Source organism: Heterodontus francisci, chromosome 10 (assembly GCF_036365525.1).
Source record: "Heterodontus francisci isolate sHetFra1 chromosome 10, sHetFra1.hap1, whole genome shotgun sequence".
NCBI lineage: Eukaryota > Metazoa > Chordata > Chondrichthyes > Heterodontiformes > Heterodontidae > Heterodontus > Heterodontus francisci.
Genome location: NC_090380.1, coordinates 63,358,847 through 63,382,258, shown reverse-complemented (window position 1 = coordinate 63,382,258; position 23,412 = coordinate 63,358,847). Strand labels below are relative to the sequence as shown.

The 23,412-nt window shown below is 41.4% G+C and overlaps 1 protein-coding gene across 1 annotated transcript; it reads right to left on the bottom strand.

Moving 5' to 3' along the window:
* Nucleotides 1-210: 210 nt before the first annotated feature.
* On the bottom strand, nt 211-20,191 carry xk (X-linked Kx blood group (McLeod syndrome)). Its single transcript, XM_068039898.1, has 3 exons — nt 19,947-20,191; nt 12,624-12,886; nt 211-1,004 (listed from the first exon to the last, which is right to left on the bottom strand). Exons 1-3 carry the CDS (start codon nt 20,189-20,191, stop codon nt 211-213), a joined length of 1,302 nt encoding a protein of 433 aa, XP_067895999.1.
* Between the last annotated feature and the right edge of the window lie 3,221 nt (nt 20,192-23,412).

The window sequence follows — 23,412 nt, the reverse complement described above, 5'->3', positions numbered from 1 at the left end:
TTGTAAAGTTTACTGTCATGTTTCACTGAAATTAACAGTAGATGGAACCTTAAACATTGCAATGCAGCCACCTTTCATGGGAATTATCAGCTGCAGAGCTCACCTGACGAAAGCTTATAATTTATCATGAGAACTGTATCTGAACAAAATGGTTCAGTACACAAAAAGAATGACTATTTGTGCATTGATTGTTGCCCTTTGAAGGTTCTTCTAATCCTGAGATTTACTGATAGATTGAGTACCCTGTTCATGGTCACTGGCATTGTTTGGTTCCAAGTCAGCCTTTGCTGCAGGTTCAGAGGATTTGTGACAATGGCATATAAAACAAGCAAAATTGATGCAAGCTAACAATCCTTCAGAAATACTGGAGGTGAAAAGCTTTTTACATGGGTGGCAGAACTGGTAAAACACAAGCATGAAAAATATTGCAATACAATACCCAATTAACAACTGCATGACCAACAAAGGAGCACATATATAGGTATACACATCAGTTTTATAGATGTACCATAAGAGAATAAGAGCAGCATTTTCAATGAATCTTAACATATAGTACACAGCTAGTCTGTACCAATTCTGGGATTTATTAATTAAATCAGGATCATTTAACTTGAGTTGAACTGCTGACCAACAAAACATATTAACGCCAGCATAAAGAAATGTAAGGCAACACAATACTATTGTTGTACCTACTCTGGTAAATGTTTTTTCTATGTTCTCAGGGAAAGGTGATTTACTGTTCCAGAATAATATCCATGGATACAAAAAAAACGTTAAAAAGTTCAAGAGAACCACAGGAAGGATCCATATCTGCAACACTGAGCTGAAAAGGACCAAAACAACAACTCTGGTGGCAATCTCAAAGCTCCTCCATAGAAATATGCAGATGTAGGCTGCAGGCTTCACATGTACCTCGTATTCATCATACTTGATTTTGATAGCGAGGATATTGCACCGCAAGGCTCCATATACAATGGTAAGCAGGGAAATGACCATCAGTACTCCTGAAAATGAAACAGGATTGTAGTATTTTTGAATAAGAATGTAGCGTTAAAACAAAACAAAAAACTGCAATGATCACACCAACCAATGCTCATATAAATGTATTAAAATATAACCCAGTCACAGAATATGGTGTCCAAATGAGCAGTGGTATTGAATGGTAAAGTATTTTAAATGGGCGGACAAATGCATTTAGGTTGTTTTTCTGAGATTTCCCCAGTTCTTCTTCCAAAGTTATGATGGACAATTAGGAGAATTGCCACAGAAACTCACCCCAAGGTATTTAAAGAAGTGTGGATTGAAAATAGGTTAAAGGACAGAAAACAGAAATGAGTGGTTGATGGATGTTTATTGTACTGGAGGTATATGTAAACAGTGGTATCCTTCAGGGTCCAGTGTTAGGGCCCTTGTTCTTTTCCATATTTATCCTGGAATTGGGAGTGCAATATCAAAATTTACAGGCAACACAAAAATAGGGAAAGCAATAAACTGTGAAGAGAGCTGCATGCGGCTTCAGAAGGACATAGACCAACTAATAGATTGGCTAGGTATCAGATAAAAATTAATGCAGAGAAATGTGAGTCGATACGTTACTGAGTGAAGAATAAAGTTAGGAAATATGCACTAAGTGATAATACTTAAATAAAGGAGAGGAACAGAGAGACTTGGGGATTCAGATACATCTTTAAAAGTTGAAAGAAAAGTTGATGGAAGCTGCAAAATAAAAGCATATAGGATCCCAAGTTCTGTCTATACAGGTATCAAATACAAACCAAATCATTCTAAACCAGTGCAAATCATTGGTTAGGCTGCTGTTTGAATATTTTGTCCAATTTGGGGAACCATATTTTAAGTAGGGTATGAAGGCTATGGAGAGGGTGCAGAAAAGATTCCCTTAGCTGATGCCAGGGATGAGAAGCTTTAGTAATGAAACAGGCAAGTGGGCAGTTCTCATTTGAACAAATAAAAAAAGGTTAAGAGGTCAGAAAAATAAAGTTATAAGTAATTTTGGTAAGATAAATTGAACTGAGAAATGGCCACTGCTCAAATGAACTTCTCAGCCTATGATACTATTATTGGAGTGAAGGCTGTCAGCAAGGGAGCAAGCTGAAAGTAGATATATAAACAGGGTGAAATTTAACAAAATTAGTACATAACTCTTACAAAATAATAGCAAATACCCTGGCACAATGAATAACAGATACAGATAAATATTGCAAATGGAAAATACTGAGGATGCTGGAAATCAGAAACACAAACAGAAAATGCTGGAAATGCTCAGCAGGTCATGCAGCATCTGTGGAGAGAGAAACAGAGTTAACATTTCAGATCGACACTAAGGAGCCTCTGGGGTGGCCAAGGTGGGGCTGTAAGCTGCAATATCAGTTTCACGTAAGACACCATCATGTTAAAGGAATTGAAGCCAGGAACAGCCACCCAGAGGCTGGTTAAACAGCTGGCCGTCACTTAAAATGCCTGTTAGCACTTCAACTAAAGCCTTCACCTAGCAGTGACCAGCTGTTTGAGAGTAAACAAGGCATTGACGTTGATTTCAAGAGCCACTTAAAGGGATGCTCACCATTTCATGTTCATTGTTGCTGGAGCTTTGAATAGGGCCTCTGAAACAAATTGAGGGATGTTTTGGAACACTTAGTCAAGGCTTCACCAACACTCAAGTAACATTTATTCTGGAAATTCTCATCTAAAAGGAAATACTGTGCTACATCACCTTGTTGGACACCTTATAGGAGTCACCAAGAGAAAGGAAGTGTTCGGTCATGGGTATCTTGCTTGAGGTCCCCCTTGGTTTGGATGAGGAATGGGAGGAGGACATGATACCAGTAGAGCAGCACCTGCTACTGCAGGAGAGACGGACAAGAATATGAGGAAGGCAAAGAGGTGTCCTTCCCCCTTGTGGGTATAGGACATTCCTCCTCTCCTGGACTTTCCCCAGTAAGACGTCCAGTGCTGCAATTGCAATTAATAACCTGTGCACCCTCTCCCTTGGCCACTGTGCACCAGCTAAAGCAGTCCATTCTCCAGTGGAAGTGGGTGGGAGGAGCCCATATAAACTGCTCCATAAAGATTGTGTCTAATCAGCACTTATCTGGTGTTGTGTGATTGCCTTTAAGAGTAATGTACTTTAAGTTCTTAGTATGCTAATGAGCTAAGTACCAGAATGTGGTCTTGTGACTACATGCCAATCTCATTCTGTAACTGTAACTCCAAGAGGCAAGTCCTGTAAATAGTTAGCTCTGCACTGTATATACATGTTTGCTGTTAATAAACCTTTTTGAGATCTTCAATCAACTGAACTCCACGCATCTTGTTTTTGTTGCATCAGACAACATAAAAAGCTTCTCATTAGTTGGTGGCAGCTGTGGTGAGAAGACAGAAGCCAAGATTGAAGACCACAGAAAAACAACTTTAAAAATTACCTATAGCTAAAAGAGAGAAAGTTAAAAGAAACACTGGCCCAATACAGTGTACAAAAAAAAACTCACCTCCAGCTGTAGAAGACAGAGATGAATGAGAAACTGCAAATCAATCACTGTGAGTGGGTGAGTCAGTGTGCTGTCCATGGAGCAATCCCAGTTTTAAAAAAAAAGCTTTGAGGTGTTTTCAAAGTTGATTTTTAAAAAAAGGCTCAGCAAAAGAAAAATACAGGGAAAACCCATTCCCTATCTCAGGCCAATCAACTGTTTTCAAAGGCTCCCCCATGCTGATTAGGTCTGCGCAATTACAGGAGGCACCTGATAGCAAAAAGTGCAAATAGTAAAAACTCCATTCATGCAGCTCACAGCTGGAGCTATAAAAATAAACCCATTAAATCACTCTAGTGTGAAGAGCTTTTATTCACTTAGCCAGAGTTTAAAAAAACCCATAAAACCACTCAACTGTGATGAATTGCCTATAGAACAGCTGCATAAACAAACTCGAGCAGTGAGAGAAAAGGAGCACTTGAAATGCCTATTCCATAAATGTATAAACAAACAGACTGGAGGCTGGAAGCTAGATAAGCAGACAAGCACTGCTAAAAACCTGCATCTGTCAATCAAAGCAGCCAAGTCTGTTTTCTTAAAGAGGAAACAAGTACAGAGTCGTAAAGCAAGGTCTGAAAGCAAGTTTTAAAGAAAAAAGAACAGCAGGAACATGGATACCAATTTTCCCAGGATGAACTGGAAAACCTTGGATATTCTATCCGAGTTCAAACTGTTCCACAAAGAATGCAGTTGTGCTTTACAGACCAAGTAATTACAGAATCACAAAAGCAAGCTGTAAGAATAATGATAGCAATTGGAAATGAGGGATTACACAGAATCAATACTCAGACATATTTGAAGAGGACCAGAAAAGTCCCCCAAAGATATGGAAAGTGCTGGAAGATCAATTCCGTTTGAGAGTGAATTTTTGAATTCACCGCCTGGAATTGATGCCCTACAGACAACAGCCACAGAGTCAATAGACCAGTTCATCAGTAGATGCTGTAGCAAGGGCAATATGTGTGATCTTTCAGAAGTTGAGCTGTCAGACCGAGTAATGTAACTGGTGATTTTATCAACACCCATTGAAGCATTTCAGAAGGACCTCTTGGGGAAAAAGAAAGGTCACAGCATTGATGCACTGCTGGAACTTGGCAGGAAATATGAAGCCATTGTAAATCGTCATTTGGTAGTACAGAACTTGAGTATTGATGAAAATAGAGACATGCTGTCGAAACTTTTTATATTGCACTCATCAGGACAATCCACAAGAATGCCAATGTAAAGGGGAAACAACAACTTTATGCTGTAGGAGAAGGGAGTGCTGATTGGTTTGCAAGTGAACTCTGATTGGTAGAGGCATTGCCATGGAGAATGCACCAGTTTAGGTAACTGACAGTTAACTGCCAAGCTTTGTTTGAAATTTAAACCAGGCAGTTTGACTCTGATTGGTCAAGGCATTGCCCTGAGGAATGAACCAGCGACTGGCTTTCACATATTTTGTTTAGCTGAAACAGACGCAATGTTTGTACATGTTCTTTCTGTCTGCAAAGAACAGGGTGCTGTGTATTAATGTATGTAGAGCTACTTTCCCACATTGAACACCATCTGTCAAACTTTTGCCCACTCACTTAACCTATCTATATCCCTTTGCAGATTCTTTGTGTCCTCATCACAACATGCCTTCCTACCTATTTTTGTATCATCAGCAAATTTGGATACACTAGACTCTGTCCCTTCCTCTAAGTCATTAATGTAGATAGTAATAAGCTGAGGCCCTAGGACCAATCCTTGTGGCACCCCACTAGTTACAGCTTTCCAACCTGAAAAAGACCCAATTATCCTGAATCTCTGCCTTCTGTGTGTCAGCCAATCTTCAATCCATGCCAACACATTACCCCCAATACCCTGAGCTCCTATATTGTGCAATAATCTTTTATGTGGCACCTTATCAAACACCTTCTGAAAATCCAAATACAAAACATCTACTGGTTCCCCTTTATCCACTCTGCTTGTTATATCCTCAAAGAACAAAGAACAAAGAACAGTACAGCACAGGAACAGGCCAGTCGGCCCTCCAACCCTGCGCCGATCTTGATGCCTGTCTAAACTAAAACCTTATGCACTTCCGGGGACCGTATCCTTCTATTCCCATCCTATTCATGTATTTGTCAAGATGCCTCTTAAACGTCGCTATCGTACCTGCTTCCACCACCTCCCCCAGCAGCAAGTTCCGGGCACTCACCACCCTCTGTGTAAAGAACTTGCCTCGCACATCCCCTCTAAACTTTGCCCCTCACACCTTAAAACTATGTCCCCTAGTAACTGACTCTTCCACCCTGGGAAAAAGCTTCTGACTATCGACTCTGTCCATGCCACTCAGAACTTTGTAAACCTCTATCATGTTGCCCCTCCACCTCCGTCGTTCCAGTTAAAACAATCCGAGTTTATCCAGCCTCTCCTAATAGCTAATACCCTCCAGACCAGGCAACATCCTGGTAAACCTCTTCTGTATCCTCTCCAAAGCCTCCACATCCTTCTGGTAGTGTGGTGACGCAATATTCTAAGTGTGGCCTAACTAAGGTTCTGTACAGCTGCAGCATGACTTGCCAATTTTTATACTCTATGCCCCGACCGATGAAGGCAAGCATGCCGTATGCCTTCTTGACTACCTTATCCACATGCTTTGCCACTTTCAGTGATCTGTGGACCTGTACGCCCAGATCTCTCTGCCTGTCAATACTCCGAAGGGTTCTGCCATTTACTGTATACTTCCCACCTGTATTAGATCTTCCAAAATGCATTACCTCACATTTGTCCAGATTAAATTCCATCTGACATTTCTCCGCCCAAGTCTCCAGCCGATCTATATCCTGCTGTATCCTCTGACAATCCTCATCACTTTCCGCAACTCCACCAACCTTTGTGTCGTCCGCAAACTTACTAATCAGACCAGCTACATTTTCCTCCAAATCATTTATATATACTACAAACAGCAAAGATCCCAGCACTGATCCCTGCGGAACACCACTAGTCACAGCCCTCCATTCAGAAAAGCACCCTTCCACTGCTACCCTCTGTCTTCTATGACCGAGCCATTCTGTATCCATCTTGCCAGCTCCCCTCTGATCCCATGTGACTTCACCTTTTGTACCAGTCTGCCATGAGGGACCTTGTCAAAGGCTTTACTGAAGTCCATGTAGACAACATCCACTGCCCTTCCTTCATCAATCATCTTTGTCACTTCCTCAAAAAACTCAATCAAATTAGTGAGACACGACCTCCCCTTCACAAAACCATGCTGCCTCTCGCTAATAAGTTCATTTGTTTCCAAATTGGAGTAAATTCTGTCCCGGAGAATCCTCTCTAATAATTTCCCTACCACTGACATAAGGCTCACCGGCTTATAATTTCCTGGATTATCCTTGCTACCCTTCTTAAAAAAAGGAACAACATTGGCTATTCTCCAGTCCTCTGGGACCTCACCTGTAGCCAATGAGGGTACAAAGATTTCTGTCAAGACCCAGCAATTTCCTCCGTTGCCTCCCTCAGTATTCTGGGGTAGATCCCATCAGGCCCTGGGGACTTAACTACCTTAATGCTTTGCAAGATGCCCAACCCCTCCTCCTTTTTGATAGCGACATGACCCAGACTATCTACACTCCCTTCCCTAGACTCATCATCCACCAAGTCCTTCTCTTTGGTGAATACTGATGCAAAGTACTCATTTAGTACCTCGGCCATTTCCTCTGGCTCCACGCATAGATTCCCTCTTCTGTCCTTGAGTGGGCCTACCCTTTCCCTGGCTACCCTCTTGCTCTTTATATATGTATAAAAAGCCTTGGGATTCTCCTTAATCCTGTTTGCCAATGACTTTTCATGACCCCTTTTAGCCCTCCTGACTCCTTGCTTAAGTTCCTTCCCACTTTCTTTCTATTCCTCAAGGGCTTCATCTGTTCCCAGCCTTCCAGCCCTTACGAATGCTTCCTTTTTCTTTTTGACTAGGCTCACAATATCCCTCATTATCCAAGGTTCCCGAAACTTGCCAAACTTATCCTTCTTCCTCACAGGAACATGCCGGTCCTGGATTCTAATCAACCTACGTTTGAAGGATTCCCACATGTCAGATGTTGATTTATCCTCAAACAGCCGCCCCCAATCTAAATTCATCAGTTCCTGCCTAATATTGTTATAATTAGCCTTCCCCCAATTTAGCACGTTCACTTGAGGACTACTCTTATCCTTATCCACAAGTACCTTAAAACTTACGGAATTATGGTCACTGTTCCCGAAATGCTCCCCGACTGAGACTTCGACCACCTGGCCGGGCTCATTCCCCAATACCAGGTCCAGTACAGCCCCTTCCCTAGTTGGACTATCTACATATTGTTTCAAGAAGCCCTCCTGGATGCTCCTTACAAATTCTGCCCCATCCAAGCCCCTAGCGCTAAGTGAGTCCCAGTCAATATAGGGGAAGTTAAAATCACCCACCACTACAACCCTGTTGCTTTTACATCTTTCCAAAATCTGTCTACATATCTGCTCCTCTACCTCCCGCTGGCTATTGGGAGGCCTGTAGTAAACCCCCAATATCGTGACTGCACCCTTCCTATTCCTGAGCTCTACCCATATTGCCTCGCTGCATGACCCCTCTGAGGTGTCCTCCCACAGTACAGCTGTGATATTCTCTTTAACCAGTAATGCAACTCTCCCACCCCTTTTACATCCCCCTCTATCCCACCTGAAGCTTCTAAATCCCGGAACATTTAGCTGCCAATCCTGTCCTTCCCTCAACCAAGTCTCTGTAATAGCAACAACATCATAGTTCCAAGTACTAATCCAAGCTCTAAGTTCATCTGCCTTACCTGTTATACTTCTCGCATTGAAACCATGTTAGAACTCTTAAAAATTTGTATAACATGATTTCCCTTTCATGAAACCATGTTGAATCTGTTTGATTGCATTATGTTTTTCTAAATGTCCTGCTATTTCTTCCTTAATAATGGATTCAAGCATTTTCCCAATGACTGATGTTAAGCTAACTGGTCTGTAGTTTCCTGCTTTCTGTCTCCCTCCTTTCTTGAATAGGGGTGTCACATTAGCAGTTTTCCAATCCACTGGTACCCTACCGGAATCCAATGAGTTTTGGTATATTATGACCAATGCCTCCACTATCTCTGCAGCCACTTCTTTTAAAGGCCATCAGGTCTTGGCGATTTGTCTGCCTTTAGTCCCATCAGTTTGTCCGTCACCTTTTCCCTCGTGATAGAGATTTGTTACAAGTTCCTCCCTCCCATTTATACCTTGTTCATCTATTATTGTTGGAATGTTTATAGTGTCCTTCACCGTGAAAACTGATGCAAAATATTGGTTTAAATTATCTGCCATTTCCCTGTTCGCAGTTATTAATTCCCCATTCTCATCCTTTAAGGGCCCCACACTTACTTTAGCTGCTCTCTTCCTTTTAATATATCCATAGAATCTCTTACTGTTTGTTTTTATATTTCTTGCCAATTTACTCTCATAATCAATTTTCTCCCTCTTTATTAGTTTTTTAGTCATCTGCAGCTAGTTTCTAAAAATTTCCCAATCCTCTGGCCTACCACTCATTTTCGCAGCATTTTTCGCCTTTGCTTTTGATTTGATACTCTCCTTCTGATTGGAATAAATGTTTGCTGAGTGTTATGAAATATCTACTTAAAAGTCTGCCACTGCTCATCTACTGACTTCCCCTATAGTCTATCTTCCCAGCTTGCTTTAGACAACTCTTTCTTTATACCTCTGTAATTGTCCTTGTTTAAGTTGAAGACACTGGTTTGAGACCCGAGTTGCTCACCCTCAAACTGAATTTGAAATTCTACCATGTTATGATCGCTGCCCCCTAGAGGATCCGTAACTATGAGATCTCTTATTAATCCTACCTCATTACACATTACCAAATCTAAAATAGCCTGTTCCCTGGTAGGTTCTGCAACATATTGCTCTAAGTAACAATCCCTGAGGCACTCTACAAATTCGTCTTCCATGCTACCCTTGCCAATTTGATTGTCCAGTTTGGGGCGGCACAGTGGCGCAGTGGTTAGCACCGCAGCCTCACAGCTCCAGCGACCCGGGTTCAATTCTGGGTACTGCCTGTGTGGAGTTTGCAAGTTCTCCCTGTGTCTGTGTGGGTTTCCTCCGGGTCCGGTTTCCTCCCACAGCCAAAAGACTTGCAGGTTGATAGGTAAATTGGCCATTATAAATTGCCCCTAGTATAGGTAGGTGGTGGGGGAACATAGGGACAGGTGAGGATGTGGTAGGAATATGGGATTAGTGTAGGATTAGTATAAATGGGTGGTTAATGGTCGGCACAGACTCAGTGGGCTGAAGGGCCTGTTTCAGTGCTGTATCTCTAAATCAAATCAAAATCTATATGCAGATTAAAATCACCCATGATAATTGAAGTGCCCTTCTTACACGCTTTCATTATTTCCTGATTAATATCTTGTTCTACAGAGAGGCAACTCTTTGGGAGCCTATAGACCACTCTCACCCGTGATTTCTTTCCCTTGCTATTCCTTATTTCCACCCAAACTGATTCTACAACATGATCTATTACACCTATATCATTACTCACAACCGCACTGATCCCTTACTTTAATAACAAAGCTACCCGAACTGCTTTTCCTTTCTGCCTATTCTTCCGGAACGTTGAATATCCTTGAACGTTTAGATTCCAGTCCTGGTCATCCTGCAATCACGTCTCAGTGATAGCTATCAAATCATATTAATTTATTTCTATCTGTGCCATCAGCTCATCTATCTTGTTACAAATGCTACGTGCATTCAGATAAAGAGCCTTAAGCTTTGACTTTTTACCATTTTTACCTACCCTGGTTCTAATTTCTGTTGTACTCTTGTGCCTGTATTCTCTGTCCCTTCCTGTCACTCTCTGATTAATGTATGTTCCTTCACTACCCTGCACCTCTGCTCTCTCGTTACTTTTCGACTTTTTAAACTTCCCTTCAATTGAACACCCCCCTCCCCAACTGTTTAGCTTAAAGCCTTATCTACAACCCTAGTTATACGATTCGCCAGGACACTGGTTCAAGTGAAGCTCATCCCAACGGAACAGCTCTCTCTTTCCCCAGTACTGGTGCCAGTGTCCCATGAATCGGAATCCATTTCTCCCACACCAATCTTTGAGCCGTTTACCTCTCTAATCTTATTTACCCTATGCCAATTAGCACATGGCGTAGGTAGTAATCCGGAGATTATTACCTTTACCAGGAAAGAGCTAGAGACCTGCATAAAAGCAAGCCGATACACGAGGTCCGCAGCCAAACAGAGGTAAGTCAAGACGCAGGGAGGAGCAAGTCTCTGTCAGAAGACAAGCAAACATTCCACATTGTGAACCTGACACATCACATCGATTAAGTCCAACAACTGGAAACATTTGCCATTATTAATATCATGTGCCCAAAGCAAGCAGGAAACAGACATTCAAGGTCAAGATTGACTCTGGCATCAGTGCAAATATCCTACCAGTCCGATTCCTCAAAGATATGTACCGGAGTCATTGGAAGTCCATGATACAACTGACAATTGCCAAGTTATCTGCATACAACGGGTCACCCATCCCTCGCAGTGACACATTAACAATGCAATGCAGATACGCAAGTTTGCATGGAAACCACAAATGTTCTACCGAGTAGACATGAGCGGGCCAACAGTGGCAGGGCTACCAGCATGTAAGCACCTCAACATCGTAACCATCCACAAGAAAATTGCCAAGGAGAAATCTCCAAGGACCAGAACCCGCTCACAGACTCTGACCAACATCAAACGCTGCAGTCTGGAAACCCAGCAATAGAACAACTATGCTGCAGCTTCACTTCTGCTCCATAGAGAACCAACAACACCACAACAAGCCAGACGGACAGGTATCTCCATGACACCAAGTACTCTTACCCCAAAAAGTCTGCAACCTTGAGCCCCAGGCCTTCAGACGCGGAGGGTGAGGAGAGGCAAAGGACACACAATGCCCTGAAGAGGCAGAGGAGGAATGAGTTGATGTGTTGTCTATTGGCTCTTCGAGATGAGGTGCCAGAACTTTCCAAGAATGACAAAGCCGTAAAAGCGGTCATCTTGAGAAAAGCAACAGAGTATATGAGCAGGCTGAAGGCAGAACAACAGGAACTGAATGCAGAGAGGGAGAAACTCAGAAAGAACAGCAATAGCTGAGACGCAAATTCCCCCACCAAGAGTTGTCAAAATGGGAAGATGATTTATGGACTTTTGAGCCTCTATATCTGTAAACTTCACGATCTCTCGACATGTGTAAATAATTTTGATGTTATCTAATTTTATGTATTTTTACTTTTGGCATACAAGACTTATCTTTGGAAAGAAAGGGGTAGTTGTGTGATTGTTTTTAAGAGTAATGTACCTTTAAGTTCTTAGTATGCTCATAAGTACCAGGACATGGTCATGTGACTATGTGCCAGTCTCACTCTGTAATTGTAACACCAAGAGGCAAGTCCTGTAAAAAGTTAGCTCTGCACTGTATATACTTGTTAGCTGTTAATAAACCTGTTTGAGATCTTCAATCAACTGAACTCCATGCATCTCATTTATGTTGCATCAGACAACATAAAAAGCTTCTCTTTATAAGTGGTAGACCTGCAGACTTGGGTTTAGCACCTTCAGACAAGTTCAAATAATGGTAATAAGCAATTAGGAACAAAATTGTGGGCTAAATCCAGACCTTCAAACAGGTTATTCTTATTAGCACTGCACCCATTTTGCAAAAATAACTCCTTTTGTGTTCGAAGGAGATTATTCCATCACATAAATAAAAGGAGAACTGTTTTGCTTCTTCTGAACACATTTCTGATGTTGCTATACCTGATGAACAGAGTAATTCTTTGATAATGATAGGTTATATTGTAAAGATTTCTTTTAATAATAAAAATTAAAAGAAAAATTCAGCAGCAGATTCAACCACAGAGATACAGATCCCTTGATATAACAGTGCCCAAATATTAGACTTTCGTCCAATTAGCCTAGATTGAATTCAAGCCCAGATCCCAATGATGTTCCACTTGCCTAAGTAACTTTAGGTAAATGTGCAATTCCCGCACGGTAAACAATACGTACCTCTACCAGGTGTTACATACTGTTCCTTTACACTAATATAGAGCTGGAGGGTAAGTTGGGGTGCAGAGCCTATGAAAGCCTGAATCACTGAAGTCCGGTTAAAAGCAGCTCTGTGTGTGAACATTTTGCCTTCAGCTTGACCCACTTCCTTCTCAATTTCTTCAGAGTAACCATTTCTTCGCATCTGCCTCTTTCTGGTAATACTGACATAAGGTTCTTCAACTCTACCAACATTTAGGTAGATGCACAATGCTTCAAGACATCTAAAAATATTAAACAGAAAGGAGCATGAAAGAAATATTGTGAAGTTCTGTTAAATTAGTGTAACACTTCAACGTGCAAAATCTGTACTAATTCAGACTGTGAAGAAGTTGTTAGGAAGTAACCAAGTTCACAAGTAGGGAAGAACATGACATTATCCTCAAGAAGATGATTGGAATTTCCCGCACATTCCTGCTACATTATAATTGGTTTGCACCATCTTACTCTACTTTTCTTAGTTGATGTCTGTATACCAGCTGAAGAAATGTGAGTTTAATTTTTTAAATAAATTGCATGTATGCATGCGAGCATTGTACTGAACTAAAGGGTGGAGCCTATAACCTCATGGGTTGGAGATAATTCTACACGATTATAGCCCCAATTCTCTGGCCAATTTTTCTGCAAGTGCAGTTCCCCAATGGAAACATGGGATCATGGGATCTCATTTGTATAACTATTTGTAGCTGTTCCTTCAGTTTATTCAATCTTGGATTACAAAGAACCTGAAAACAATTTCAACGTAGAAACATTGCTGGCAATTAGCTTGTGCATTCATTTGTTTTCCAGATCTGTTTTCTAGATTTGTTTCCAAATTTGACTGGACCACATAAAACACTATTGGCTCCTGCTCCCATCTGGTAAAAGTGCTCACTATTCCAGGATCATCCTGGAATGCAAAGATAACCCTTGGCTTCTTTTCTCTACTGCAAACTGTCTTCTTAAACCTCTCTTCCTTGGCCCCTCCACCCTCACCTTCAATGATAAGTGCAAGGAGATCATGGACTTTTTTGTCACTAAGATTGAGACTATCCAATCAGCTGCCTCTGCCATGTCCCTCCCTTCCACTAGTCCACCGTGCCAAACTTCCTCTAAAACTCCCCCTGCCCTAGCTCTGAACTCACATCTTTCACTAGTTTTTCTTCAATGTCCACTCATGCTTGCTCTGAGCTCATCTTATCCATGGGACCCACCTCCTGCTCCCTGGATCCTATTACCACTAAACTGTTGACCACCGAACTTCCCCTCCTGGTCTCCATGTTGGCCGATATTACTAATGGTTCTCTGTCTTCAGGTGTTGCCCCTCTCTTCTTTACATCTGTCATCTTCACCCCTCTCCTCAAAAATCCAACCCTTGACCCCACCATCCTTGTAAACTACCATCCCATCTCCAACCTCCCTTTCCTCTTCAAAGTTCTTGAATGGCTTGTCGCCTCCCAAGTCCGTGCCCATTTCCCCCAGAACTCCATGTTTAAATCTCTCCAATCTGGTTTCCGCCCCTGCCACAGTACTGAAACAGCTCTTAAACTCACAAATGACCTCCTATTTGAGTGTGACAAAGATAAACGTTCCTTCTTTGTCCTTCTTGATCCATCTGTAGGCTATGACACAGATGGCCAGCCATCCTCCTCCAAAGCATCTCCACTGTTGTTGAGTTGGGTAGGACTGCTCTCACCTGGTTCCACTCTTATCTAACAATATCCAGAATATCACTTGGCTTCTCTTCCTGCTCCCGTACTGTTTCCTCTGGTGTCCCTCAAGGATCTATCCTTGGCCCCTTCCTATTTTACATCTACATGATGCTCCTTGGCAACATCATCCAAAAGCACAGCGTTAATTTTCACATGTGTGCTGTCGATACTCAGTTCTACCTCAAAACCACTTCTCTTGACTCCTCCACTGTTGCTAAATTATCAGACTGCTTATCCGACACCTAGTATTGGATGAGCAGAGATTTCCTCCAATTAAACATTGGGAAGACTGAAGCCATTGATTTCAGTCTCTGCTCCAAATTCCGTTCTGTATCTACAAACTCCATTCCTCTCCCTGGCAACAGTCTGTGATTAAACCAGCCTGTTTGCAGGTATGGTGTCATATTTGACCCTGAGGTGAGCTTCTGACCTCATATTCACCAGGACTGACTGTAACATTGGCCCTGACTTTGCTCCTTTCTCAGGTCATTTGCTGCTGAAACCCTCATTCATGCCTTTGTTACCTCCAGAATTGACTATTCGAATGCACTCCTGGCTGGTCTCCCACATTCTACACTCCATAAACTTGAGCTCATCTTAATCTCTATTACCTGTGTCTTAACTCGCACCAAGTCCTACTCCCCTATCACCCCCATACTCTCTGACCTACATTGGCTCCCAGTCAAGCAATATCTTGATTTTAAAATTCTCATCCTTGTTTTCAAATCACTTCATGGCCACACCCCTCCCTATCTCTGTGATCACCTCCAGCCCCACAAGCCTTCGAGTTATCTGTGTTTAGTTTACTTATACAGCACTGAAACAGGCCCTTCGGCCCACCGAGTCTGTGCCGACCATCAACCACCCATTTATACTAATCCTACACTAATTTCATATTCCTACCACATCCCCACCTGTCCCTATATTTTTCCCTACCACCTACCTATACTAGGGGCAATTGCTAATGGCCAATTTACCTATCAACCTGCAAGTCTTTGGCATGTGGGAGGAAACCGGAGCACCCGGAGGAAACCCACGCAGACACAGGCAGAACTTGCAAACTCCACACAGGCAGTACCCGGAATTGAACCCGGGTCCCTGGAGCTGTGAGGCTGCAGTGCTAACCACTGCGCCACTGTGCCGCCTGTGCTCATTTAATTCTGGCCGCTTGAGCATCCCCGATTTTAATCATTCCACTGTTGGTGGCCATGCCTTCAGCTGCCTGGGCCCCAAGTTCTGGAATTCTCTCCCTATACTTCTCCACCTCTCCACCTCACTTTCGTCCTTGAAGACATTACTTAAAACCTACCTCTTTGACCAACCTATTGGTCATCTGACTTAATATCTCCTTATGTGGGTCGGTGTCATATTTTGTTTTGTAATGCTCCTCTGAAGTGTTGTGACTGGATGAGGAAGGGGTCTCAGGCTCCCCTCTTGGCCTTTTCCTGGTTTGGCTGCAACAGGGTTTAACTTTTTAAAACACAGCTGTAGAGTCCTTGATTGGAGTTGAAGTCTTGCAGTTCTCGCTGGGGCCCAGTGCATACTTTCAAACTTGTTTCTCTGGTACCAGAAGGCTGAAGAGGTCCTCTGTCTTGAGGCTTAAGCTGCTTTTGTGGGTTCCTGGGATTTTGCTTGCGAGAGAGAAACAGGGAGAGAGAGAGATACCTTCATTCTTTTTGGTCTTCAAGTTGCAGTCTACCCCAAACCTTTCTGTGAGGGACAATTCAAAAATAGTTCCCAGTCTGGCCAGCAGGTAAGTCAGGTGACCAGTTCTTTGTTTGAAACAGCATAGTCTTCGAGGGCTGTTGATTCATCAAAGCTTACTAGACACACTTGGTGGGAGGGTGGGGGGGGGGGGGTGGTAGAGTGCTGGCTCTTACACAGACAATGGCTCTCAATATTCTTTGATCATCACTATTGACAAAAACCATCTCACTAATTGAATCATGGAGCACTTCCATTGTCTATGCAACTGTCTCTCAGGATGCAAATGTTTTAACTGTTCAGCTCTGTGGTCCTTTTAAACAAGTTATGTTCAATGTCCAGTAAAAAGTTCAAGTAGTGTTCCATATGACAAAATTAATATGTTTCCATTTGGCAGGTGTTGTTTCCATCACAGAAACATCTTGGGACATCTTATTACCATATATAAGTTGTTGTTATTAAATCTTCATGCTATTTCTCATGGGAAGCCCAGTTCCTATATTTAGCATTAAACATTATTACAATTTGATATTATTCAATCAGCCATTATTTTACAACAGCATTAACATAAGTTGATTGATTTTAAAAGAAGAATGGCTCTACTATTGGCTGCCTGATTTTTGTGCCAACTGACTTAGATCTGATTCTCAAACTTTAAATTTTCCAACTGTTATCAATGTTTTAGTTCATCCATCATGAATTCTTCCAATAATTTCATTATATGTTCACAGTTTGCATAAAACATATGTGTCTGGGAGTTTTCCCATGCATTCTCTAGTTGCTTATTAGGATAAATGCTTAATTAGAACATTTATCTGTTAGAATACTGCTACCATGTAATCCCACGGAAAATGCTATATACATATTTGGTTTGTTTTGCCTTTGTATTAACCTAAGGAACTGTTATGCCTTGCAGATGTGGATGACAGTAGGGAAGTAGGGATAGAAGGGGAAGTGGGACAATTAAAAGAGAAGCAATGTGTAATAGGAACAATTACATTTTAAAAAGAAGAAATAAGAAAGAATGGGACCACAAGCAGAGGCAGCTGCATTCCCATGGGAACCGAGATGAGGCACTTCAACTAGAATGTGAGAAATATGGGGAGGACTGGTACCTTGCTTCAGGAAAGGATAAGGAGGAGCCGCTAACCAGAATCATTAGATCATCAATGGCACCATATATCTCCAGTGTAAAAACATGGCCCTTTGTATTGCCATAACTGCACTAATTACAGCCCCAATGGTTAAAACATGTGATAAAAGAGGTCAGAAGACTGAATTCTGAGGAAACAGTGGCCTTGTGTACATGTCATCCCTGTAATTGGACAGTAAGATGATGGGTGTAAATCAATGATGGTCTGATAAAACTTATGTTTTAATTATAGAAAGGGGTATAAGAAGGGAATCTGAGTAGACAAGAGGTGTAGAAGACTTCAGAGAGAATTCAGGGAGTTTGAAAGACACTCACAGAATGAGCCAGGAGTTCGGGCCAAAGGATGAAGGCACTTTTCGTCATGACTTCCACCCAAGGCATAAACAGGGTAATATAACTCTCAATTATACTGTGTATACTATTGCTCAGATACTGTAATGTATCAAGGCTTGCTTGTGCTGAATAAAGTTTAATCACTGCCACCAATACAACATTGAATCATTGGCCATCAGGGTTTATCAAAATAACATATGCTCACACAATACTTTCACATACATCCTTTAATTCACTATCCCCATACTCCAAGTTCAATGGCTTACTCAGTCCTCACTGCCCCTGGTTTTCCAAAGGAACATTTCCCTATTTGCCAAAAGAAAGTAATTTTTGGTTGTTACCTTGGTGTCAACCTTACATTCAAATCTGCTAGCACACACTCACGATTGATAGTGCTAAGCTCTTCTTCCCAAAAAACTGAATTACTGCACTTTCTTTATCTTCCACTGCCCTTACATAATGCCTTCAACCTTTTTCTTTCATTGACCGATAAACACTTCAAGAGAATTTTATCTGTCGGTCCCGCTGCATTGCTCTTGGGGAATTCCAGGGCGTATTGGTTTATAACAAGAGGGAGTGTGATTGGGATAGCATAACAGGAAGTAAGTCTAAACTATATGCAACACTTAATATATTATTAGATATTACAATCTAATTAATTTGTCTGGTATTTTATTTAACAGTTATGCCATGCTACTGAGTATTTCAACTGGCAAAACCCTTTATTTTAATAGAGCTGGGATATACATGTCTAGCAATGCTGTGTTTTCGGTTAAATACAGTTCGCACTATCTGCGCATCATTACCTAAAGGCACGATTTCCTTCTGCTGCGTTGAATATCGCAAAATTTAATGAAGAGCATCAACATCAACATTCATGAGCAGCTCAGTGAGATAAAAGGCAGAGATTGAAAGGAGCTGCATGCTTAGACACGCCTGGATAAACACAGACGATGGCTGCCTGCACAACATGCATAGGTCAGGTTAACATTTTCAGAAACTAACAAAATGTTGCTAAATCTGAAATATTTCGAGGACCACTACGTGAAATATCATTATTTTGCATTGCTGTTTAATTTCGACGCAAACCCCTCCCCACTAGCCGCATCTTCCGTGGCCTGTTATTGAAATGCTTATTGTTGTTTAATAATGTTATAGTTGTTGTTTCTGATAAACACATTCGGAAACGTAAGAAGCTGCTTCTGTTATAATAACGTTTGGACTTTATCACATTTGCTATAAGGACCACGGCTTTACTGCTCCAGCTCCATGATGGATGATTCCTGGAAAGCTGTGTGTAGGGCAAAGCTGTGAAAATTGGTTCTGAATTCTAGGGCTAGCATTCAAGGTCGATGATGGCAAAGAGAAAGCAGATTTTCTGTGTCGAGCTTTACGTTTCAGCGTGGTGGTGGATCAGTCTCATGGTGCAGAATAAACTCTACATTATGTATAAATGTTCAGGTTACAGTTTCCAGCTCATCAGGTCTAGTTACAGTGATGAAGGATGAACAGTGGCGAATTATTTCAGCAAGAGGCACTTGGCGATTTTGCTGTTAAAATAATTTAACCCGGAGATGATTTTCTTCCTAAAGGGTTTAATGCGAACTTCAGTTCACAGAAATTAGCACACACTCTACTCCAGACTCTAGTCGCTAATCTCGCGAGCTGAATAGTGTTCGAAAAGCAAAATAATTTAATGCAAAGATGATTTATGGTCCTGCAAGCTGAAGCAGGTTGACAGAAAGTCCAACAGTGTGCGTGTATTCACCTCGTCTGTTTCAATCTTACTCACGCCTACTATAAGGAGACGCTTGATATTCTTAATTCATCAAATATTTGCCATTTATCTTATGTGCAGAAACAGGACCAAGATGACCCCCTCTTTTTATACACATTTCCTCCAATAGAAACAGATTTTATACAACTCACGTGGTGCATACATTTTTGCTCTGCTGTTTAAATCCATTATGTTATCTCACAGAAGCAAAAGAAATCCGAAATGGGAGTGTCGAGTTAGTTAGTGAACCGAGTCTGCGTGAAATTGCTTGGGGTTAAGATGTATCAACATACAAGATAATTTTTACCCTTTATTCCTCCCCCCCCCCCCACCCCATGACAAAATCGGATTCGTAATAATGTTGCTGATGAGGGCGGTGTTCGAAGCGAGCTCAAAATTGATATGTACCAAGGATCCCATATTGTCCATCACAATAACCCACCTTCCTACCACTCTATTCACAGAGAACATTTGTTCCCCGATAAATACAATGGAAGTCAGTATGGTGCACGGCATCTCGTCAAATATCCTTGCGAGATTCCTGGTCCATCTCCCAGTCGCATAACTGAACCCTATCAGCAGCAAATATAGCTGCTCTGCAATAGAATACACTGAAAGGTGCTTACCGGACGAATGGTCCCAGCTGTAACAGATGAAGGAACAGCACCAGGGGTCTATCCCTGCTCACATCCCGGTGGACGAAGGTTAGAGTGAACTGGACCAGGATTGATGGTACCAGCACGAAGACCAGTGTAAGCCCTTGCCAGATCCTGTCCCCAGCAGATCTGTAAGTGCTGCTTAGATACAGGGCTGCGATCAACTCAGCAGCGAACAGAAAAACAGACACGAAGATACCGCCCGGGGGTTTCATCCTCAACACGTTCGCCGGCAAAGAAAGGGCAGGGGACGGTTCAATAACCACGAGAAAAACTGAATGCATCCATTACCTCGAAAGCGGTTTATCGCTGAACTGCTGCAGCCACTTTCAGGGGTTCAGTAATATTCCACTAGGGGGAGTTTTAGAGACCTGGCTTCCTATAGAGAATTTACAATCTCAGACTAAAGCATCCTCATCCCAATCTGATCCATTATTGACAGGGACTGCGCGACGTGCAAACTATGGTTTTATATTTTATGACAGTCAATTATTCGATAAAAAAGTATCAACAACAAAGATTAAAGTAATAGCATGTATCAAATAATATGGCCAAAAAATGAGTAATATTAAGAGAACATACGAATTAGGATCCGGAGTAGGCCACTCGGCCCCTCGAGCCCGCTCCGCCATTCAATAAGTTCATGACTGAATTGATTATTCCACATTTCCACCTACCCAGATAACCTTCCACCCCCTTGCTTAACAAGAATCTATCTACCTCTGCCTTAAAAATATTCAAAGACTCTGCTTCCACCACCTTTTGAGGAAGAGAATTCCAAAGACTCATGACCCTCTGAGAGAAAAAATGTCTTCTCATCTCTGTCTTAAATGGGCAACCCCTTATTTTTAAATAATGAACCCTTGTTCTAGATTCTCCAACAAGGGGAAACATCCTTTCCACATCCACCCTGTCAAGACCCCTAAGGATCTTATATGTTTCAGTCAAGTCGCCTCTTACTCTTCTAAATTCTAGCGGATACAAGCCTAGCCTGTCCAACCTTTCCTCATAAGACAGCCTGCCCATTCCAGGTAACAGTCTAGTATACCTTCTCTGTACTGTCTTTAATGCATTTACATCCTTCCTTAAATAAGGAAATCAGTACTGTACACAGTACTCCAGATGTGGTCTCACCAATGCCCTATATAGCTGAAGCGTTAACCTCCCTGCTTTTGTATTCAATTCCCCTTGCGATAAACGATAACATTCTATTAGCTTTCTTAATTACGTGATGTACCTACATACTAACCTTTTGTGATTCATGCACTAGGACACCCAGATCCCTCTGCATCTCAGAGCTCTGAAATCTCTCACCATTTAGATAAAATGTTTTTTTTTAATTCTTCCTGCCAAAGTGGACAATTTCACACTTTCCCACATTATACTCCATTTGCCAGGTCTTTGCCCACTCACTTAAACTATCTATATCCCTTTGTAGCCTCCTTATGTCCTCTTCAGAAGTTACTTTCCGACCTATCTGTGTGTCATCAGCAAATTTAGCAATCATACCTTCGGTCCCTTCATCTAAGTCATTTCTATAAATTGTAAAAAGTTGAGGCCCCAGTACAGATCCCTGTGGCAAACCACTCGTCACATCTTGCCAACCAGAAAATGACCCATTTATGCTTACTGTCTGTTTCCTGTTAGCTAGCCAATCTTCTATCCATGCCAATATGTTACCCCCTACACCATGAGCTTTTATCTTCCGCAATAACCTTTGATGTGGCACCTTATCAAATGCCTTCTGGAAATCTAAGTACAATACATCCACCGGTTTCCCTTTAGCCACAGCACATAAACTGCAATAAATTGGTTAAACATGATTTCCCTTTCACAAAACCTTGTTGACTCTGCCTGATTACCTTGATTTTTTCTAAATGCCCTGATCTTTAATAATAGCTTCTAACATTTTCCCTAAGTCAGATGTTCAGCTAACTGGACTGTAGTTTCCTGCTTTCTGTTTCCCTCCCTTTTTGAATAAAGAAGTTACATTTGCTATTTTCCAATCTAATAGAACCTTCCCTGAATCTAGGGAATTTTGGAAAATTAAAACCAACACATCAACTATCTCACTGGCCACTTCTTTTAGGACCCTAGGATGAAGTCCATCAGGACCTGGGGACTTGTCAGCCCGCAGCTTCAACAATTTGCTCAGTACCACGTCTCTGGTGATTGTAATTTTCTTGATTTCCTCCCTCCCTTCCATTTCCTGATTTACAGCTATTTCTGGAATGCTACTTGTATCCTCTACAGTGAAGACTGATGCAAAATACCTGTTCAATTCATCTGCCATTGCCTTATTTTCCCTTATTAATTCCCCAGACTCACTTTCTATCAGACCAACACTCACTTTGTTAACTTTTTTCTTTTTAAAATATCTATAGAAACTCTTACTATCTGTTTTCATATTTCTAGTTAGTTTTTTCTCATACTCTAATTTTTCCCTCCTTATCGATCCTTTAGTCATTCTTTGCTGTTTTTTATATTCTGTCCAATCTTCTGACCTGTCACCCATCTTAGTGCAATTATATGCTTTTTCTTTCAGTTTGATACTAAACCAAATGTATGTCACTCCCGATTTTTTGGTCATTAAAACAGAACTGATAATGGGTCTCCACTTTAGATAATATATTAACCTGTCTTTCATCCTTCAGATGTGCTCTGTATTTCCAACCAGTTGCTGGACTTATCTAATTTCTGTACATATGCACTTGCAGCAATGGTTGCTGAATCGCAATGGAGAACAGGAATCCTGTCTGACCTTTCCTTTCCTAATCTATGACTGCTGAGGCCAATTGTAGCATTTCATTGGGATTTGATTAAATCACATTGGGAGACAAAACAAGAATTCTCCTGGTCTATATCACTCAACTACTTACAATGTTAACTGCTCTTGAGGAACCAGATATTATATTCTCTTTTCTTTTTGTCTTGAAATTTCTTGCTGTAATTATTAACTTAAAATTGATACAAGTTTAGTGTAACTTTGTTGTATGGTGCTGGAACAGCTGATCTGCCAGCTCAAAACTGCCATACATCTGCAACTTCAGCAGAGCACATGTTGAATATTACACTAGGCTGTTACTGCGTAAGCTGCAATAATACTGAGTCAATGATGTGCTTTTATTTTGCTATTCAGTACTTTTGCATGTCTAAAGTGCTGCTTTTAAACATGTTTGCTTGTGTAAAAATTACTGATCATGTCCATTTCCCCTTTCATCAATTACCTGACCAAACTACTGACTCAATTTTCTTCTGTCAGGATTCAATAATTATTTGTGTGGCAATTTGTGTGGCAATAGATCATGATCTAGACTTCTGTAACTGGCTAATTCAATAAAATATGAACAGTTAGAAGTGCTGTTAGATATGTTTACTGATAAGAACTAATTACAAATAAAGTGCACAGCCTTTCTTTATGAGAATACGTTGAAGA

What these genes read in the sequence shown, in the direction of transcription:
- xk (XM_068039898.1), bottom strand. Translation starts at nt 20,191, where the DNA reads ATGAAACCCCCGGGCGGTATCTTCGTGTCTGTTTTTCTGTTCGCTGCT. An exon ending in CAGCTGGGACCATTCGTCCG is followed by an intron (nt 12,887 to 19,946) that starts GTAAGCACCTTT and finishes TAATATTTTTAG; the next exon opens with ATGTCTTGAAGCATTGTGCA. An exon ending in GTATGTAACACCTGGTAGAG is followed by an intron (nt 1,005 to 12,623) that starts GTACGTATTGTT and finishes TTTCATTTTCAG; the next exon opens with GAGTACTGATGGTCATTTCC.